This window comes from Prinia subflava, chromosome 17, assembly GCF_021018805.1.
Source record: "Prinia subflava isolate CZ2003 ecotype Zambia chromosome 17, Cam_Psub_1.2, whole genome shotgun sequence".
In the NCBI taxonomy this organism is placed as follows: domain Eukaryota; kingdom Metazoa; phylum Chordata; class Aves; order Passeriformes; family Cisticolidae; genus Prinia; species Prinia subflava.
In genome coordinates this window covers 2,742,565-2,762,965 of record NC_086263.1, presented here as the reverse complement: position 1 = coordinate 2,762,965, position 20,401 = coordinate 2,742,565, and the positions used below count along the sequence as shown (strand labels likewise).

The 20,401-nt window shown below is 57.4% G+C and overlaps 3 protein-coding genes across 5 annotated transcripts; 1 reads left to right on the top strand and 2 right to left on the bottom strand.

Annotated features, from left to right (window-relative positions):
- Positions 1-103: 103 nt before the first annotated feature.
- LOC134559465 (deoxyribonuclease-1-like 2) lies at positions 104-3,584 on the bottom strand. The gene is given in 8 exon segments (XM_063414239.1): positions 104-283; positions 774-870; positions 973-1,127; positions 1,354-1,488; positions 1,490-1,640; positions 1,757-1,840; positions 2,796-2,884; positions 3,189-3,584. Coding segments are annotated over 8 exon segments (909 nt in total). The 5' UTR covers positions 3,336-3,584; the 3' UTR covers positions 104-232.
- Positions 3,585-4,874: 1,290 nt separating this feature from the next.
- LOC134559436 (deoxyribonuclease-1-like) lies at positions 4,875-9,587 on the bottom strand. 3 transcript variants are annotated; one of them, XM_063414188.1, is made up of 9 exons: positions 9,518-9,587; positions 8,194-8,341; positions 7,342-7,430; positions 7,103-7,186; positions 6,871-6,986; positions 5,993-6,108; positions 5,586-5,743; positions 5,384-5,480; positions 4,875-5,095 (listed from the first exon to the last, which is right to left on the bottom strand). In XM_063414188.1, exons 2-9 carry the CDS (start codon positions 8,338-8,340, stop codon positions 5,042-5,044), a joined length of 861 nt encoding a protein of 286 aa, XP_063270258.1. In that variant the 5' UTR covers position 8,341; positions 9,518-9,587; the 3' UTR covers positions 4,875-5,041. The 3 variants fall into 3 exon arrangements, with proteins under 3 accessions (XP_063270258.1, XP_063270257.1, XP_063270259.1); XM_063414187.1 differs by lacking the exon at positions 9,518-9,587 and adding an exon at positions 8,897-8,989; XM_063414189.1 differs by lacking the exon at positions 9,518-9,587 and adding an exon at positions 8,897-8,989 and having other exon boundaries at positions 5,993-6,105.
- Positions 9,588-11,349: 1,762 nt separating this feature from the next.
- On the top strand, positions 11,350-20,318 carry INTS15 (integrator complex subunit 15). The gene is made up of 6 exons (XM_063414797.1): positions 11,350-11,629; positions 12,608-12,829; positions 14,140-14,305; positions 15,989-16,516; positions 17,753-17,792; positions 18,334-20,318. Exons 1-6 carry the CDS (start codon positions 11,438-11,440, stop codon positions 18,512-18,514), a joined length of 1,329 nt encoding a protein of 442 aa, XP_063270867.1. The 5' UTR covers positions 11,350-11,437; the 3' UTR covers positions 18,515-20,318.
- The last annotated feature ends 83 nt before the right edge of the window (positions 20,319-20,401 follow it).

The window sequence follows — 20,401 nt, the reverse complement described above, 5'->3', positions numbered from 1 at the left end:
TGCTTTGTTCCATGCCTTGTCTGTGGTCACAGTGTCCTGGCTGGTGGCCTGTCCCCAGGCTCTGGTCCGTGTTGGGCTGGGGGTCTGGGCACAGCCAGCTGCCATCCTTCTCCAGACTGGGATGTGGGGCAGCCCATGCACAGGGCTTGTGGATGGGGCCCAGTGGAGCACCTTCACGGGGACTGGTGGTGGGAGCTGGAGCTGGATCCTGGTCTGTGGCTGCAGGAGGAGCTCAGGCCGCCAGCTTCACCTCGACTGGGTAGTGGTCATTGACTGCCAGGGCCTGGAGGAGGGCGAGAGATGGGAGATGTTCAGTGAGGCACTCACCACTCACTGTGCTGCTGGGGCTGAACCTTCTGCTTGCTGGAGGGGGCACACTGTCCCAGCCCCAAGACACTCGACACACAAGGCTCCAGTTTTGGCACCTCTCATGGAGAGGTGCCCAGGCGTGGCTTGGGGTGGGCACTGGCAGAGGGCCACCTGCCCTCCAGGCCCCCATGTCTCATCTGGGGGCTCTGTGCCAGTGATGGGTGGTTGAAGATTGGCTTGGGTTACCCCATACCTTTAGTCCTGCCCATGGAAGACCATAAGAAAGCCTGTACATGTTGTCTCTTCCCAATGGGGATAGGCAGTGACCCCAAATCCCCTGTCCTGTTTCCACCCTTGGCTCCCTTGTCACCCTGAGCCCCTTGAAGAGACAAGGGCAGCCCTGCAGCCTGGGCCTGCTCAGCTTTGGTGCCTGCTAGAGCCCCAAATGTGTGATCCTGGCTCACCTCCTCCTGGTCCAACTGGAAATCACGCTGGAAATTGTAGATACCCGCTGAGTTGGACACGATGCTTCTCTTCAGCTTGTTCCCACACACCACGATCCTGCAGGGGAGATGTGGGTGCCACTCCTGCCCCTGCTGGCAGTGCAGGGCAGGCAGGGGGGTGCCAGGGAAGGGACAGTGGTGCTGTGGTGGCAGTGCTCACCTGTCATAGGCACAGTCTGACTTGCCCACGGTGGTGTCGGCGCTGTCGGGGATCAGCCACTTGAAGACGTCGCTGGTGCGCAGGCGGATGGATGACCAGTCGCTGGGCTGGACGTAGGAGCAGTCGGCATTGAAGTCCCCCAGGAACATCATGTTCTGAGGGGAGACGGGAGGCTCGTGGTGTGAGTGATGGGCTGTTCCTGCCACCAGCCCTGCCGTGGGGGTGGCAGGGACTGCCCTGTCACGGGGCAGGAATGGGGTTCCCACCCCACCGCTCCTGCACCAGCTGTGCTCGCCTTGGAGCAGGGTCCCAGTGTGGGTCAAACAGTCCCTGGGCCTCTGTGCCCAACCTTGGGCCCCCCCCCGTGCTGGTGACACTCACATCAGTCCCCCACTTGTTGATGATGGCCAGGTAGACGTCGTAGAGTGCATCAATCTCAGCGACAGCATCGTGTGGGGCTGAGTGCAGGGGCACCAGCACAAACTCCTTCACCTCTGCCAGGGGAGAGGAATGTCAGCATCATGGCCACCCATGCCACAACCTGTGGCCACCTCTTCCCCCACTTACTGGTGCTGGGTGCTGAGACCCTCAGGATGAATGGCTCCCGGCTGAAGACATCCTGAGGGTCTTCATATTGGTAGGTGTCCACCACAGACACAACATCTGTCCTGTGGGAACAAAAGGATGGTAACCCTGGGACTTGGCACAGCCCCTGTGTCCCCTCCATGGTGCTGGTGGCCGTGCAGTGCCATGGCACAGTCAGCAGCACTGCTACCCCCCTTACCTATAGATAAACAGGTACATCTCCTTGTAGTTCTCCCGTCCCAGGGGGCCACTGATCTCGTAGTCGTATGAGGATGTGGATGCACTGCAGACACACAAAGGCAGGACAGTGATGTGGCTGGGGCCATCCTGGACTGGCTTTGGCATGTCCATGAGGTGGGTGGCCCTAGGGTTTGCACCAGCTGGTCCTGCTCTAGAGTCCCCATGGGTTACTGTGTCCTGGATGTGGGGTGACATGAGGTATGGAAGCTCTGAAGCCCCCCGTGCCTCTCCCCCAGGTGGCTCCTTGGGCACAGCATGACACGGGGCAGCTCCTGCCACCCTCTCTCTGCAGGGACATTCCTCACCTTCATTTGCTGCAGAGCTAAATTAGGTCAGTGAGCAGCCTGGGGCTCTGCAGCACTCAGCGTCACCCTCCCTGCCCTGGCTGCTTTGTGGCCGTGCTGGAGGGGACGCGGAAGGGGTGCGGACGTGGCTGGGTGCACCTGCTCAGGAGCACCAGCTGCCTTTACACACGGCAGCAGTGGCTTCTGCATGGTCCCGAGCTGTGCCCTCTCCCAAAACAGGATGAGCACCCAGCCGGTGGAGGGGCTGCCACCCTGCTGTGCTCAGCTTTAGCCCACCCCAGCAGCCCCTTCTCCTCCTAGGCTCCCCCTCAAAGCATCATCCACTGCTGGGGTCCTGCTGCCCCTCACAGGGTCGTGGGGTGCAAGGTCTGCCTGTCCCTTCCTCCCCTTCTCTTGCTTCTGCCTTGTCCTGTTGGATTTTGGAGGCAGAGCTTGCCAGAGCTGTAGTTCCTTTCCATCCTGCATGCTCTGCTGAGCTTACAGCTTTCAGAAGGGATTTGTATCACTTGTGTCCCCATTCCCTTCACTGGGTTATTCCCAGCGTTGTTTTCCTCCTTGCCCCAGCACGTTTCTCGTATTCTTCCTTTCAAAAATAAACTCTCTTGATGGACAACTGGTTTTTTTCCTCTTACTGCTCAGGCAGCTTGGCTTCCCCTGCTGGTGCTGCCATCCCAGCCCCAGCCCCTCTGGTACCTGTTGAGCTGCTCCATGAGCTCGGTGACGGCGCTGAGGTCGGAGTCGCGCACCTCCTGCACCAGCACCGCGTCGTAGCGGCGCAGCACCTGCGAGCCACGAGGGACAGCTCAGGGCCAGGGTCCACCCATCTCCCAGCCAGGCACACAGTCCTGGCTTCAGCACCACGGGGACCTGCGTGTCCCCTGGTGCCAGGGCAGATGTCCCCAGGGAGAGCTCAGAGGGACTGCAGGTTGTGCCCAACATCCCACCAAGCCCTCATCTGCCCAGGCCATCCCCAGCACTGCGATGCCATCCCATCCTCAGCCACATCCCCACGTCTGTGGCACAGGAGCTGTGTTGGGGTCTGTCCCAGCACACAGCTCATCCCCATGGTGCACAGGCTGCACTCACATTGATGATGATCTCTGCCACTTCCTTGTTGGACATCTTGGTGTCACCAAAGGCCTGGATGTTGAAGGCACCGATGCGCAGCATGGCAGTGGCTGGGCACAGGAGAGCCACAGCCAGCAGGGACAATTGCAGTGTCACAGTCCCCATTCTTCCAGGATTGATGCTGGGTCACAGGAATGCAGCAATGGGAGATGAACTCAGAACACTATTTTGGATTTGGGGTAGAGGAAAATACATGTAGATCCTTCCAAAGTCCTGGTGTGCGACAGTGTGTCATGGTGGGCAGAGCAGGCTGCAGAGCTGGTGTGGGCAGTCTGCCAGCTCACCAGAAGAAGATAAATCCTGTCCCACTGCTCTGAGTCTGCCTGTTCCAGCTCCAGGGATCACCCAGCTCCACTCCCCCACCAGCATGTCTTCACCGCCCACCAGCCCCATCCACCACTGCCAGCATTCCAGGCACGCCAGGCTCTTCCACAGCCTTAAAACTTCACCACAGCCCCCACTGCTGGGATAAGGAGCAGCTCCTGATCCCAACTCGTCCCCGTTCATCCCAGTCCCACCTGGTTGGCAGCTGAAGGCTCTGAGGCCGGGTCCGTCCTTACCTTGCCGAATGCGCAGCACCTCTGCCCTCCCGGCAGCAGGATGGGTGGTTTTATTCCCAGCGGAGGTGCCGGCAAAGCAGGATGAGTCGGACACCCCTGGGGGGGGTTTGGCATAACTTTGAGCTCCTTCCCACATTGGGAAACCAAAAATCCCACAGGGCAACAGGGTGGGGCCAGCCCAACCATCCCTGTGCTGACACAGCAAAGGACAGACAGGGGGAATTGGAAATGCTGTGGGAATGCTTGGAAATGCATCCCTGTGGGACTGGATGGGTATGTGGGACTTGGGGGGCTGCCATCTGCGGTGGCACCTGGATCACGGGGTGGGCATGGTGGCCAGGCAGGAGATGAAGGGTGCTGGCCTTAATTGGGTGATTCAGGTGGTGTAATTAGAGGGAAGAGAAGGAAATGGCCGGAGTCTGGGTCAGGCAGGTGAGCAGCCTGACCAGCCACGGCAAGAGGGGATGGCTGTGAACCCCTGCAGCAGCCCCAGGGTACCCAGAACAGCCCCACTGGTGACCCAAAGTAGCCCCAGGAGGGCTGGCATTCCCCATGCCAGTCCACAGCGTCACCATGGCCCATGACATCACCCCAGGATGACAACAGAGCAGCTGGCTCTGACGACTGCTCGTGCCAGGACTTGCCAGGCTCTCATGTGCACCACCAGGTTTTGCATCCTCACACCCAGTCTCGGGGTGACTCCTGTGTCCCTCGGTGCTGTGTCGGCACCGAAACCCCCTGGGAAGCACCGAACCCCCTGGGCAGTGACTCACGTCCTCCCTGCGCCCTCGCTGTCAGTGCCCTGTCAGCAGCCCTGCAGCCACGCAGGCTCCGTCAGGGTGGGAGCATCCTGTGGAAGGGGATCCTGCACCCTGCACAGCCTGGAGCCCCCCGGCCCCTTCCCCGAGGCCCGGCTTTTGCTGCCATCAGCTGAGCGCTCCCTACCCCACGGGTCCAGGTCTCTTGATGGCAGCAGGTGCCCCAGCCCTGGGGACATCCCTGGCTCTCTGGCACAGGGATGAGGGGCTGGGGCACCAGGGACTGCTGGCGAGACTGAAAGGCCCTCCCTTCCAGAGCTGCAGAGGCAGGAAAAGGCTCATTTTTAATAGAATCAAAAAGCATAGCACTTCCACAAAAGCCCAAGAACTCCTTGCAGAGACAGTGGACAGCTTGGCTGGCACCAGTAGCATGTGGGCTCCCACGAGGGATATGTGCTGAGGTGTCCTGGTAGCTCCTGGTGTGGGGACAGGCTCACTGGGCTTTCAGGGTCACCTCCACTGGGAAATGGTCGCTGACAGCCAAAGCCTGCATTTGAGGGAGAGCAGAGTCACTCTCACCAGAGTCAACTCATAAACCCTGAGCTCATCTGGACCCACTGCCACTGTCATGGCTGGCTGGGACCCCATCACTCCACTCCAAACCCCAAAATTTAGACCATACCCCAAAATGCTCAATCTGGAGGGTTGATTCAGTACAACAGCTGGGGTCAGGCCACCCTTAGTGCACCCTTGGGAACAGGGAGCCCTCCCACGCTCCCAGGAGCTGTAGTGGGGCAGATCCCAATGCTGGTGCCCCACCCAGCCCCTCACTCACGTCCTTCATCTGGAGGTGCAATTTCTCCTTGAAGTTGTTGACGGTGGCGGAGCCGGGTTCAATGCCTTGGCGCAGGGCGGTGCCGCAGGCGACGATGCTGCCGGGGCGTCACGGGGCTGTCAGTGCCTGTCAGTCCTCCCCGTGCCACCCCCCGTGCCACCCCCTGTGCCACCCCCCGTGCCAGCTCTAGCCCGGCACACACCGGTCGTAGGCGCAGTCGGTGGTGTCGGCCACGGTGGTGTCGGCGCTGTCGGGGATGAGCCACTGGCAGGCGCTGAGCCAGCGCAGGCGGATGGACGGCCACTGGGAGCTGGTCACGTAGGAGCAGTCAGCGTTGAAATCGCCCAGAAGGATTATGTCCTGCAGGGCAGAGCACTGAGTCCCTGCTCACACACCTCACAGGGCAGCAAGGGCTCCCTAAAATCTTAAGGGGTGGCTACAAACCCCCCTGAGGTGACCCAATGTGCAGGGACAAGCCCCCAGTAATGGCAGGAGGGCCTTCCAGCAGCTCCCTGCCAGGAGTGGCACCTGCTCTGATGGGTACAAGAGGTCTCCCACCTGCCCACCTGGCTGCTCTGGGGAGGACCCAAGCTCCCCCATGCTGCTTACTTTAGTCCCCCACTTGTTGATGACATCGGTGTAGACATCATAGAGTGCATCGATCTCCTGTGCGGCACTGCTGGGTTCGGAATGCAGAGGCACCAACACGAACTCCTGCACCTCTGCTGGACAGCTGAGCATCAGCCCCTGGCTTGGTGCAGCCCTTGAACAGGGAATGGGAACCCAGGAAACCCCCCCAGGCCCAGCCCCAGCTACTGGCCAGGAAAAGCAGTAGAAGGGAAAGGGTGTGTTGAGTTTGGTGCTCTGCCTGTTCCCCAGACTGGAAATTCCAGTGGGGAGCTGCATGCTTTCGTGCATTATTTGGGGTTTGCTGCTTGTTTCCCTTTTACATTTCCAAGCCAATATGGTTTTGGGCAGGAGATGGGATTGTGTGTGTGCCCTGAGGAGGTTCTCAGGAGGTGGAGGTGGTGGCATGGGGTAGGCAGTGGAGCAAAGTGGGAAATGGGACAAGATGGGAGATACAAGGGATGGGGGAGGACAGGTGAGAGGAGATGGCAGATGATGGGAGATGGCACCCAGCCAGAGGAAACAGATGGTGGGGTATGGCCCAAGATGGGAGGTAGCACATAATGGGCTGTAGGACACGAAGCAGCTGGAGAATGTGAGATGGCACACAGCTGGAGAGAGGTCATGGTGAGAGATGACAGGTGATGGGAGGTGATTGGTAGGAGATGGCACATGGTGGGAAACAGCAGGCATTGCTGGCCATGCTGGGCAGGGACATAGCACCCCTGGGCACCCATGGGTGGGACCCTGGTGGAGGCTGGCAACCCCCCTGTGTTTGGCAGGCGCAGATGTGGGCTCAGCCCTGCATGGAGGGGACCCTGTGCCAGGTCTGGGCATCCCCCAACGTCAGCTCTGCTCACGTGTGGTGGGAGAGGAGAACTTCACAATGAAGGGCTCCCTGCTGAAGGTATCAGTCCCACAGGGTTCGCAGCCATCGTCGTAGTAGTAGCTTCCCAGCACAGAGACTATGTCTGGCCTGAGGGAGGAGAGCAGGGCAGCCCCCAGCACTGCCACAGCCAGGGCTCCAAAGGTGCCCATCCCCTTTGGGGGCTGCTGGGGAGGGCAGCAGTGGCACCTGGCAGCATCCCTTACCTGTAGATGAAGAGGTACTGCTCCTTGTAGCTGGTCCGACCCAGAGGCATGCTGGCCAAAGAGCTGTATTGGTACCCCCCAGCACTGGGAACAAATGGTGGAGAGAGTGAGAGGAGGCTCCTGGTGCTTCCCAGCATCCATCAGGCTCTCTCCAGCTGTGCCAGAGGTGCCCTGGCGTGGCTGGAATCCATTCCAGAATCCCCCTTTGCAGCCACTCCCACCCAGGCCATTGGGGTCACCTGTTGAGCTGGTCCATGAGTTTATTCACAGCACTCAGGTCGGCATCCCGGACCTCCTGCACCAGAACGAGGTCGTACTCCGACAGGATCTGGGGGGACAAGCTCAGAGCTGCTCTCCCCTGGCCAGGAGCTGCTCGGGGGGCACCCCTGGTTGCCTGTTCTGGGCTGCAAAGGCTCCCAGGCTGGCAATGGGAGGGCAGCAGGGACCTCAGGCCGGAGAGGGCACTCCTGGCTTGGAGGGGCCCTATCTGTCCAGCACCCACCCACCCAGCAGCTGCTTCAAGGGAGAGACCTGGGGGCATCAAATGTCACCCAGCCTTGATTGGGGACTGGCAAGAGTGGAGATGGCCTGGGGTGGGAGATGGTGATGGGGGAAGAGCAGATGGGTGGGTAGTGAAGGCTTGGACCTACGGATGGATAGATGGATGGATGGATGGATGGATGGATGGATGGATGGATGGATGGATGGATGGATGGATGGATGGATGGATGGATGGATGGATGGATGGACGGGTGGATGGATGGATGGATGGGTGGATGGATGGATGGATGGATGGACGGGTGGATGGATGGATGGACGGGTGGATGGATGGACGGATGGATGGATGGACGGATGGATGGATGGATGGATGGATGGATGGATGGATGGATGGATGGATGGATGGATGGATGGATGGATGGATGGATGGATGGACGGATGGATGGACGGGTGGATGGATGGATGGATGGATGGATGGATGGATGGATGGATGGATGGATGGATGGACAGATGAAGCAGGTGTCCCACTGCCCAAGCTGGTTGCATCCCAAAGAGCAGAGCATGTCCAGGCCTGCTCCTCTCCCCCCACTCACAGAGTAGATGATATTTGCAACGGTCTGGTTGGACATCTTGGTGTCCCCAAAGGCTTTGATGTTGAAGGCGCCGATCTTCAGCGTGGTGGCCACGTGCTGCAGCAGAGCTGCGACCAGCAGCGACAACACCAGCCTCGAGGCTGCCATCCTGTGCAGAGGTGCAGGAGGGGCTCAGCTCTCCTGGCTGGGAGGGGGATTTGGGACAGACAGCAGGGATGACCAGGGTGTTCCCACTGGCCATACTGGGAGGTGTCTGTTTTCTGAACAGGTGAACCACCAGGATGCAGGGATTGTACACCTCTGTTGCATGGGGCCTCATCCTACCTGTCCCTCCTGGAAGGAGGCCAGATCACTCACAAGACTGGAGCGGAAAATTCCCTGGCACACAAGTAAATGCCATTTCATGGTGACACAGAGCAGTCACTTCCTCATTCCCCATGAGGAAGAGCTCAGCCTGGGCACCTCTTCTGGCCCCTGCAGTGGCCAGGGACCCCAAATCCTTTGGCTTGTGCCTTTCCCACCTTTCCCTGGATCAGTGCTAGAGACTCCAAAGACCCTACAGCAGCTGTGCTGGTACAGAGCAAGTGATGGATCCTCCGTGACACCCCTTCCACCTTCCTCACTGCCTGGAGCATCCTCACCAGGGGTAACCTGCCCCTCCCCTGCCCCCCATCCCCCAGCAGTGCCCCTGCCCCATCCTCACCCAGGCTGACTCCCTCAGGACCCTCTGCAGAGGCAGTGCTGCAGCTTCCACCCGGGGGGAAGGCATTTGGGAAGTATTTCCCGTGGTACTCAGCTGCCTGGGGTAATATTTCACCAGCGTGTGGGACCTGAGCCCTGAGCCCTGCCCAAGCCTGGGTTTCTGAATGCCTGAACTCACCCAGAGCTGACAGGTTGAGAGGATGGGCAAATTCTCCAGCTTTCGGCACACCAAATATCAGCCTGAGGAAGGATTTGCTGGCCCCAGGCTCACTTTTCCATCTGGGGCAGCTGCTCTAGTTAAATCCTCACTTTTCCCACTTGCACTCTTGCTGCAAACTTCCCCCTAATACCACAGTCCCTTCATTTGATAATGCAGCAATTTGGTAATGCCATGATTTGGTCACATCAAAAATCACCCAAAGCCCCATAAATCCTCCCCATTCCTGGAGAGCACAGCAGCCTCTGAACCTCCTGGGCAGAGGCACCTACAAGGGACAAACTCATCCCTGAGCTGCACCCAGGTTTGGCCCAGCAGAGCACTGTGGTAAAATTGAGCTGCAGGAGGTGACACTGTCAAGGGGAGCTCCTGGGGGGTGAGGGACAAGAGGGGAGCAGGACCTACCTTTGATGTCGTCCAGGAACTCTGGAAGGGGAAGGATCTGCACCTGCATTTATGGAGAGGGACACTCTCTCCTTGCCAAGTGGTTGCCCCGACAAGGGTCAGGTGAGGCCGCAGGCTCCATATGGCATTTTTCACGGAAGCAAAGGTCTGCTCAGTGAAAAAAGAACGCTTTCAACCTCTGCCAATGCTTCCCTTCACAGGTAAGATTGAGAAGGGATTAAAATGCCAACAAGAGCTCTGCAAGGTGAAACGAATCCCACACACCTTTTGTGGGGATCAGCAGCTTCCCTATACATGGCATGGGCAGCTCCCACTCATCACCAGATACAAATTCTCTTAAAAAGTGTTTATTTCACCAACATGAATCATTTCCATCCAGCAGTCCGCATTTCCAACAAGCTGTGAGCGTGCTGGGGCCAGCAGGAGCCATCCCAGAGTGGTCTTTGGGTGCGAAGCCAAAAGTCCCATAAAAATGACAAACCCCTGCCATGGTGCCCATCCCCAGAGCCTCCCAGGAGGTGACCTGGCTCAGGCCCCGTCCCTGGGGGCCATGCTGATGCCTTAGGGCTGGGTTTTTCTGTTTTGTCTGATAGCACTGAGTGGTGCTAGGATCTTCACGGGGTGATGGGGGTAGGGCAGTCTTGTTCAAGGACATTGTCTCCAAGCTCCAGGCCAGAGCACAAACAACCGGGAAGAGAAGGGCAAGCCGAGAGGATGGTGTTCGCTGATTCGGGGTTATTGATAGAACAGTGCACTGCTATATGCAAATGAATGGAAACTTGTAAAAGGGACAAGATCTGGGGACAACTCCCCTTTTTTCGTCTCCGTCTTGGAAATATTTGGGCTGGGCCACTTCTGTGGGTCTGGAGACGCAAGGGCATGGGCTTGAATAAACACTCATTTTGTTCCTTTCGCTCTGTCTAGCCTCTGTTTCAGCCTCAAGGCATCAATGCAGAGCTGGGGGGGGCAGCCCTGCACCCCACCCACTCCCCAGCGCTGTCCCGCTGGCCTTGGCTGCTGTCCAGGGCTCCAAGGGCAGCTGCCGTGTTTCCTAGGAGAGCCCTGCAGTGTGCAGGGATCCCTAGGGGGCTGCGGGGCCCTGGCAGCCCTCCCCTGGAGCCAAGCCCCCTCCAGAGAAGGGGTGCTCCACAGTGGGATCAGGGCTGGGCCTAGACCCCCCAAAACGCTTCCCAGCTTGGACCCGGGGCAGGTGTCCCAGCCAAGGCCCTCCAGGGTCAATCCCTCTTCAGGTCAGGGGCCATCCATCCTACAGGGGCCAGACCCAGGACCAAGACCCTGCTGAACCAAAGTCCCCCCAGATCCTGTCTCACCCGGGCGAAGACCCCCTCAAGACAGAGTCCCAGGGCTTAACACCACTTCTGGGCCAAAACCCACAAGGAAGGCCCCTTTCCTGCCAAGACCCCCAGGGCTGCACCACCCTCAGGGCCAATACTCCCCCCAAGGCTAAGCCCCAGGGCCAAGACCTGCCCAGGGCCAGTTCTCTCACAAGCCCTGAGCCAGCCCAAGGACCAGCCCCAGGGCCCGCATCCCCCACATCCAGACCCCTCCACGCTGAGACCCTCTTGACGCAACCCCAGCACCAGCCCCCGGGGCCAAGACTCTCTCAGGGCCAAGACTCCCTCAGGGCCAGGCTCCCCCCGCGGCTGAGAGCCCCTGTCTCGGTCCCTCAGGACAGGCTCCCCGCCATGCCCAGCTCCCCCTGCCCATCCCCGCTCCCCTCCCGGCCGGGCCCCCCTCACCCCCCGCGGGTGGGCCCGCCAGGGGGCGCTGCCGGCGGCGGCTGCGCGTGGCCGTTTTTGTCCCGGCCGAGCCGCCGTAGCGCCCGCCCGTCCGCGCCGCCGAGGGGAGGCCGCGCCGAGCGGGGCCGGGCCGGGCCGGGACCGGGACCGGGCCGGGGCCATGAGCGACATCCGGCACTCGCTGCTGCGGCGGGACGCGCTGAGCGCCGCCAAGGAGGTGCTGTACCACCTGGACATCTACTTCAGCAGCCAGCTGCAGAACGCGCCGCTGCCGCTCGTGGACAAGGGCCCCACCGATCTGGTCGAGGAGTTCCTCTTCCAGGTCCCCAAGGAGCGCGGCGCGCCGCCCAAGGTGCGGGGGGACACCGGGCCCAGCGGGACGGCCCGGGAGGCGGCGGGGTGGAGGGCAGGAGCCAGCAGCTCAGGACATGATCCCTTGCTGCAGCCTGAGGCCGCAGAACAGGACAGGCTCCCTCTAGCAAGGGCTGCTGCTGGAGACTGAGGGCTTAGATGGGCAGGATTGGGTCCTGAGGCGCTGCTGCTTGAGACTGAGGGCTAAGATGGGCAGGATTGGGTCCTGAGGCGCTGCTGCTGGAGACTGAGGGCTAAGATGGGCAGGATTGGGTCCTGAGGCGCTGCTGCTGGAGACTGAGGGCTAAGATGGGCAGGATTGGGTCCTGAGGCTCTGCTGCTGGAGACTGAGGCCCCAAGAGGACAGCACGGCGTCCCTGGGGTGCTGGTGATAAGTTTCTTTTGCAGGGAGGGGGCCGGTGGCAATCCCCGATGGACTGGCCAGGATTCAGGGCCCCGAGGAGGTGTGGTGGGCCTGGGGGCCCTGGGGACTGCCCACAGCCCTGGCTGCTGCAGCTGGGCCCTACCGGGGCTTTTGGGGGGCTCAGAGCAGCAGTCAGAAGCCACAGCTGCTGGTGGTACACTGGGGTGCATGGCCCTGCAGCCCTCAGTGCTGCTGAGTCCAGCTCTGCCCCCCAGCTGCCCAGCAGTGTCCTCAGTGCAGTTATTTGCAGAGGGAGGAAATATTTCCCCCTCCAGCAATGTCAGTTTTGTCTCTCAGTTGTTGGGCAGCACCTGCGGGTGCAGTAAGCACCAGCATTGGGTATCCAGGTGTTCAAATGAAGCCTGGAGCTTTGCAGTGTCACCAGATAAATGCAGTGGTGGTTCAAGAAGCTTGAATGTGTGTGCTGTGCATGAGGACTGGGTCCCTCAGCCCAAAGGGAAGCTCTGAGCCCTTCCTGTTCCTGTCTTTTCACTTGATTCGTGGCCCTTCAGGAAGCTCCATGTATTCTACAGCTTTGCTTTTGTTTTCTTGCAGAGACTGACCCCCTTCCAGGAACTTCAGCTCCTTGAGATCATGTGCAATTATTTCCAAGAGCAGACCAAGGACTCAGTCCGGCAGGTCATCTTCTCATCTCTCTTCAGCCCCCAAGGGAACAAAGCAGATGACAGCAGGATGGCTTTGCTGGGGAAGCTGGTTTCCATGGCAGTGGCTGTCTGCAGGGTGCCTGTGCTGGAGTGTGCTGCCTTCTGGCTGCAGGTACAGCTCCTGTGCAGGCATGGCTGCCTTGGGGAGGGGTCAGGGGCTGCTCCAGGGTGGGCACAGGGAACTGGGGCACAGCTGGTCACAGTCATCTGCTCCTCCCTGGCAGTTCCAGCTGCCCCCATGTCTGTGCTCATGTCCATCCCTGTGCTCTGGATCAGGGAGAGCTTTGCCAATCCATTCATGTGCTGCACTGGAAGAAAAAGGTTGTTTGGGTGGTTTTTTTACTGTCAGTGAGGGTTTCAGTAATCCCTCACAAACCCTGCATATTGAAAGGGCTGAGTGGAGGGTTTGACCAACACAGGGAACAGACCTGGGCAGTTATGGTCACATTGCCTGAAGAAGCTGACTGGAGTCTGGGGAATAAACCCTTCCTGATGTGCAGGTTTGTGTGTGGAAGAGGCAAACCCCTCTCTTGAAATCAGGACACAAAGTACCTGTCTCTATCCTCTGTGAATGCAGGAGGTTGGGGCTCACCTCTGTCTTCTCCTTTCCCACTGAGGTTCCCCACTGTGGGCTTTGGGGAGTGCACCTTTGTCCCTGCTGCCCTTGTGGGAAGTGCAGAGGTCACAGCTGGCAAAGGAGCAGGGGCAGGAAGGCTGTGCTGGGAGGGAGGAGGACCAGCACTGCTTCCTCGGGGTCCCTTTTCTCCCACACGGCGAGCCTTGGGGAGGGCAGGGTGGGATATTGCCTGGATAGCAGAAGGGGTATTTTTATTTCAGATGGCAGATTTTAAGTGATGTGAGAATTCTACAGAATATTTTCCACATTAAAAATATCAGGCATGGCAACTTAAGCGGTTGCTCTGGGACTGAACCAGTTGAGCTACAGACCTGTTAGAATCATTGAACCACAGAATGGTTTGTGATGGAAGGGACTTTAAAGCTCATCCCATTTCACCCACTGCCATGGGCAGGGACACTTCCCACTATCCATCCCAGGTTGTTCCAAGCCCTGTCCAGTGTGGCCTTGAACACTTCCAGGCCAGGTTAGAGAAGCTTCTCTGGGCAACTTGTGCTAGGGCCTCACCACCCTCACAGGGAAGAAATGTTGCTGAGGTAGTAAAACAAAAATCTCTAAATTGAAATATTGATCTAGAAAGTTTCAATTTTAATCCGCAGATACCATGAACTCAAAATATCACCATCTATTTTAATATTGCAGTACAGTGATTTTATTTCTGTGGGAGTGGGTGTTTGATGTGCTGACAGAGAGCAACCACAGTGCCATGTGGGAAGGGGGGACACGGGGGTTGGAGCAGCCTGTGACAGCTCTGACCTGGTGTCCCCTGGGTGCTTTCCCTGCAGCGGACCCCGGCCGTGTTCTGTGTGAGGCTGGCCCGAGCCCTGGTCGATGACTACTGCAACCTGGTGCCAGGCTCCATCCAGACCCTGAGGCAGATCTTCACTGCCAGCCCTCGCTTCTGCTGCCAGTTCATCACATCAGTCACAGCTCTCTACGACCTCTCTTCAGGTGAGTGTTTTCCAGCTGTGTCTTTTCAAGGAAGAGGTGCAGTGATGCACGGTGAATTAACTGTTGCAAGAGATTTAACTGCCGGCATCCTAAAGAGGTGTTACCATGTAATTATTGCCAGAAGCAGCTCAGGGGTGTGGCTGTTGCCTCATCTGGCACTGGGGTGAGAATAAAAATAACCTCTCCATGGCTGACTTAGAATGCCAGCCTGGTTTGGGTTGGAATGGACCCTAAAGCTCATCTTGTTCCACCCCCTGCCCTGGATAGGGACACTTTCCACTAGACCAGGTTGCTCCAAGCCCTGTCCAGCGTGGCCTTGGACACTTCCAGGGATTTGGAGTCCACAGCTTCTCTGGGAAACAAGGGAGAGTCTTTGCTGGAGCAGCAGCCAGGAACATCTGACACAAAGGGCGTTGTCCTCCACAGAGGGCAAAGGACATGGGACCTTGTTGACTGAGCAGCTCTGGGAGTGAAAGTTGATCTGTCTGGGCTCCGTTAGCCCTGAGGGAGACTCAGGGCTGCCTGTCACTCCTGTCCCTTCCAAAAAGGGGAGAAACAGGTTCTGAATGTTGGCAAGCTGGAGCAGGATTTCCATGGAACAGTGGTGAGAAACACAGTCAACAACATAACTCCAGTGCACTCTTTAACTCTGTGTGTGACCTGCCAGTGGTACAACCTGTTGCTCAGGCACTTTTAGGTGTCTAAAATAAGGGTGATTTAGCTCTACTCAACCACAGGAAGCTCATGGTAGACCAGAGAACAACCATACACTAAATGCCAACACCACCTATAATCCAGAAAAGCAAATGCTATTATGGATGAAGGAAATACTTTGCACACTCTTCTCCAGATAAACAGCTTGGCATTACTGAGAGTGAAAGAGAGGTTCAGGCTTAGCCTCTATGTTGTTTTAACAAAGTATTTGGTTGGGTCAGAGCATATTTTATATCCCATCAGCATGTCAGAAGACACATCAGAAAGGAAATAACTTGAGTCATAGGAAGTAACTTTTTAATTCCTTAGTTTATTTGAGATGTTCTTGGTGACACAAGAAAAGGGAGCTTGCTCTTCCAATCCAGCATTCCCCCTGTGACAGGATGATGTGTCAGGGTTTCTCTTGTCTGTAGGCAAGTTCATGACCATCTTTCACTTCCCACCTGAAACTTTACATAATCTTATAGTCCTTTACCTGTCATGTGATTTTTTTGTTGTTTCATTCCACAAAACATGTTTGTTTAGGTAAGTAAGTATTAAAAGAAATGAGTTAAATTATTGGCACTTCCTTCTCTTCACCCAACAAGTTTTTCCTATTTCCCTTGCCCATTGTACATCCCGTGGCAAGGAATAAATGGAGACTGAAATTAGGGAAAAAATGAGCAGATGATGGGTGGCAGAGAAGAAAATGACAAAAGAAGCTTTGCTGGGAAAGGGAATAAATATCATTGTTTGGTGGTGTCTTTGGAATAGGTGGGGAAGGTGAAGGTGACAGGTACACAGTTGTGTCTTCCCTGGAACAAACTGCCTTTGGTGTCTTGGGAAAACCAGCAGAATTGGGGAGGTTCTGAAATTGTAATTGGGACAGTGTAGGATGGGTGTGTGAGAGAGACTAATTAGAGCCTAAATTAAAGTCCTGTGCTTCAGTGCAAGGCTCAGCTTACCCAGCAGTCACCTTCCTCCCTGCAGACGACCTCATCCCCCCCTCGGATCTGCTGGAGCTGATCGTGTCCTGGATCTTCGAGGACCCTCGCCTGGTCCTCATCACCTTCCTGAACACTCCCATTGCAGCCAACCTGCCCATGGGCTTCCTGGAGCTCACCCCGCTCACCGGCCTCATCCGCTGGTGCGTCAAGGCCCCCTTGGCCTACAAGAGGAAGAAGAAAGCCTCTCTCTCCAATGGACACCCTCCCAGCAAAATTGCCAAGGACTCGGCCTCAGGGGAAGACAGGGATTGCCACCAGCTGTATTCCAAGCTGCATCTGAGTGTCCTGCAGGTTCTTATGATGCTCCAGGGGCATTTGACAGAGAAGAACCTTTACGGGCGCCTGGGGCTGGTACCCTTCGACCACGTGGTTCCTCTGGTGGAGGACATTAACAGACTGTCTGATGAACTCAATCCTCTCAATGCGTCCAAAGAGATTGAACTTGCTCTGGACAGGCTGGCTCAGGCTCTGCAAGTGGCCATGGCATCAGGAGCTCTCCTGTGCACCAGAGGTGAGCGGTCCATAGGGCTGGCAGAGACCTGGCATGGGATTCTTCTCCTCCAGGGTGCAGAAGTTCCAAGAGGCAGTTTTGGAGTGAGGGGAGTAAAGATCAAGGTGTTCACAGCATAATTAGTAATTTTTCCCTCTTAGAGAGTGGTAGTGCACAAAACAGTTCAGGAAAAATAGCTGGATGGAGGATAGGAGAGGAGAGATCACTGCTATGGGTGTCAGGCATTGCTTTGCAGGGCTGGGGACTGATCCACAGCCCTGCTCTGTGCACCAGGGGTTCTGTCTGGGTGTCTGGCATGGGGACACTTTGTTCCCCTCAGAACTGCCTGGAGCTGTTTAAAAAGCACTGCTTGATTTGGCTTCAGTTTAAGTTCTCTGAGCTTGCCTGCTGGAGGAGAGGCTGTGAAGCACATAAACCCTTGGGTGGGTGTGCTAGACAAAGAATTTGAAAAGCAAATAACACCTCTTCAACTGACATTTCTGAGACTTCAGCTCACCTGTAATGAGACCCCATTACAGTCTGTCCAAATTCAGTTAAACACACAAAAAAGGGGCTGCTGACGTGGCTTTTGTCTGACTTTCCTGTCTCCAAAGCCAGTACTTTCCAAAAGACATGCAGAGAGATAAAAGGGAAGTGGCCCAACACAGGGCAGGGTCAGCCTCACAGGCTCTTTTCTTGTTCTGTTCTCTTGAAAACAGGCAATTTTAGGTTATACCAGAAGGCTTGAAGCCCTCCAACAGCTGGGACACTTAGTGCAGACCACAGCTGCAGAGAGTGGCCTCTGCCTAAGCAGGGATCTGATGCTTTTGTCCTGGCTGAACCAGTGCTGCTGGTCAAATTTCAATGTTCTTCTTCCTAGTCTTTTATAAAATAACTCTTGAGTGTTATAAGAACAACCAGAAATCAGAGGTTTTTGATCTGAGGGCTGATTTCAGGTGTGTTTGTTCTTATCTGGAACATTCTGAGTTCCTCCTGTGGAAGGTAATTCAGTGTAGGGGGCTGCTGAAATACCAGAAAGTTCAGTGTTTTGGGGGGTTGTGTTTATCTACAAAGGAGAGATTCTGGATTTCTTGCTGAATGATGATGGTGACAGATTACTGATCATTCAATAATCAGCAATTATTCAGTAAAATTAATGATTATTCAGTAATCTGACCTTCCTGGAAAGGACAGCAGAGAGGAAAACTACTCTAATTTCTGCTTTATCCGTATTGTTAATCTTGTGTCCTCTTTCAGATGACTTGAGGACTGTGTGCTCCAGGCTACCACATAACAAGTAAGAAACTTTTTGCAGCTTTGTTGCTTTTGATGCATGTTCCAAGACACTCAAGGGCTGCTGAGACAAAATTCCCTCTGAAAATCTGTCTTTGTGGGATTTGGACTTTATTCACGTGGACTTTAGCACAAGGATGAAGGTGACACAGTGCTGGCTGCTTCTTCCCTGGATTCCTGACAGAAAGGAGCCTCAGTGCTCCCACCTGCAGGTTATCCTGCCCAGCCTGTGTTATAACAATGGCACAGGAAAGGGAAATGAAATTCCAGCAAGGAACCTGCCCCTAAATTGCCCCATCTCTAATTCCCCACTGATTTTACCTGACTTTAAGCGCAATTGCTTCTTGCCTTTTTGCAAAAAGAGCAAAACTTGAAATAAAAGGGGGAGGAAAGGGGAAAAAAGTCTTCTGGAAGCTGTGAAGCACATAATTGTGTCACTGTTCTCTCGGCTCTCAGCAGCGCTGTGAGTTGGATGCGAATTGTCCTTAGAGCCACGACAAAAGCTCCTCTAATAATCTCCCTCCTGTCCGAATCTCTCTCCACAGCCTGCTCCAGCTGGTGATTTCAGGCCCGGTACAGCAGCCGACGCACGGGGCGCTGCCCCCCGGCTTCTACCCGCACATCCACACGCCTCCGCTGGGCTACCCCGCGCACCCCGCGCTGCCTGCGCACCCCGTGCAGACCTTCATCCCCGGGATGAGCTTCCCGTACCGGCCCATCCGCTAGCCCCGGGGCATCCCGGCCTCCCGGGGGCCTGCAGATGAGAACTGAACGCCCGGGAGCCGCATTCTCCTCTGCCCGGAGCCGCGTTCTCCTGTGCCCGGAGCCGCGTTCTCCTGTGCCCGGAGCCGCGTTCTCCTGTGCCCGGAGCCGCGTTCTCCTCTGCCTGGAGCCGCGTTCTCCTGTGCCCGGAGCCGCGTTCTCCTGTGCCCGGAGCCGCGTTCTCCTGTGCCGGGAGCCGCGTTCTCCCGTGCCGGGAGCCGCGTTCTCCCGTGCCGGGAGCCGCGTTCTCCTGTGCCTGGAGCCGCGTTCTCCTGTGCCGGGAGCCGCGTTCTCTGCCGGGAGCCGCGTTCTCCTGTGCCCCGGAGCTGCGTTCTCCTGTGCCCGGAGCCGCGTTCTCCTGTGCCGGGAGCCGCGTTCTCCTGTGCCGGGAGCCGCGTTCTCCTGTGCCCGGAGCCGCGTTCTCCTGTGCCTGGAGCCGCGTTCTCCTGTGCCCGGAGCCGCGTTCTCCTGTGCCCGGAGCCGCGTTCTCCTCTGCTGGGAGCCGTGTTCTCCTGTGCCGGGAGCCGCGTTCTCCTCTGCTGGGAGCCGTGTTCTCCCGTGCCCGGAGCCGCGTTCTCCCGTGCCCGGAGCCGCGTTCTCCTCTGCCCGGAGCCGCGTTCTCCTGTGCCGGGAGCCGCGTTCCCCTGTGCCGGGAGCCGCGTTCCCCTGTGCCTGGAGCCGCGTTCTCCTGTGCCTGGAGCCGCGTTCTCCTGTGCCGGGAGCCGCGTTCTCCTCTGCTGGGAGCCGTGTTCTCCCGTGCCCGGAGCCGCGTTCTCCTGTGCCCGGAGCCGCGTTCTCCTCTGCCCGGAGCCGCGTTCTCCTGTGCCGGGAGCCGCGTTCCCCTGTGCCGGGAGCCGCGTTCCCCTGTGCCTGGAGCCGCGTTCTCCTGTGCCTGGAGCCGCGTTCTCCTGTGCCTGGAGCCGCGTTCTCCTGTGCCTGGAGCCGCGTTCTCCTGTGCCTGGAGCCGCGTTCTCCTGTGCCCGGAGCCGCGTTTTCCTGTGCCCGGAGCCGCGTTCTCCTGTGCCCGGAGCCGCGTTCTCCTGTGCCGGGAGCCGCGTTTTCCTGTGCCCGGAGCCGCGTTTTCCTGTGCCCGGAGCCGCGTTCTCCTGTGCCCTGGAGCCGCGTTCTCCTGTGCCGGGAGCCGCGTTCTCCTCTGCTGGGAGCCGCGTTCTCCTGTGCCCCAGAGCCGCGTTTTCCTGTGCCCGGAGCCGCATTTCCCTCTGCTGGGAGCCGTGTTCTCCTGTGCCCTGGAGCCGCGTTCTCCTGTGCCCGGAGCCGCGTTTCCCTGTGCCCCGGAGCCGCGTTCTCCCCTTGAAGCAGAGCTGAGCCCGCCCGCACCGGGCGGTGCCCTCGGGCAGCGCAGGGCCCGCGCTGGGTCTGGGTGTGGGGGGAGATGCTGGGGCACTTCACAGGGACAGAAGGAGGGGATGGGAATGGGCAACATCAGTTCCAAACCTCTGCAGCGTGTGGAAATTTTCTTGCTCCAAGGGTATGACACTCAATCGTGTTTTGCAGCAGCCCGGAGCTGTTCACAGCACAGCGAGCCCGGCTGCTGTGGCTGTGGGAGGGCCAGAAGGGAAGGCCTTGTATGATTTTTTCCAAGCTATTCCACTCCAGCCTGCTTGTTTCTTTGTAAATGTTTGTATCTATAGCTACAGAGTATGTGTACACTGTATATTTTTGGAAGGCAAACGTTTGTTTCGAAGCACAAGGTAGAGTAAAGCAGCATTTCCTATTAAAGGAAACAACTTAAGAAGTATAAAACAAATCTGCTGCTTTCTTTTTCAAACAATTAGAAGCATTAGAACAATTTCAAACAATTGGATTATTCTCTTTCCAGTGATTAGAAGG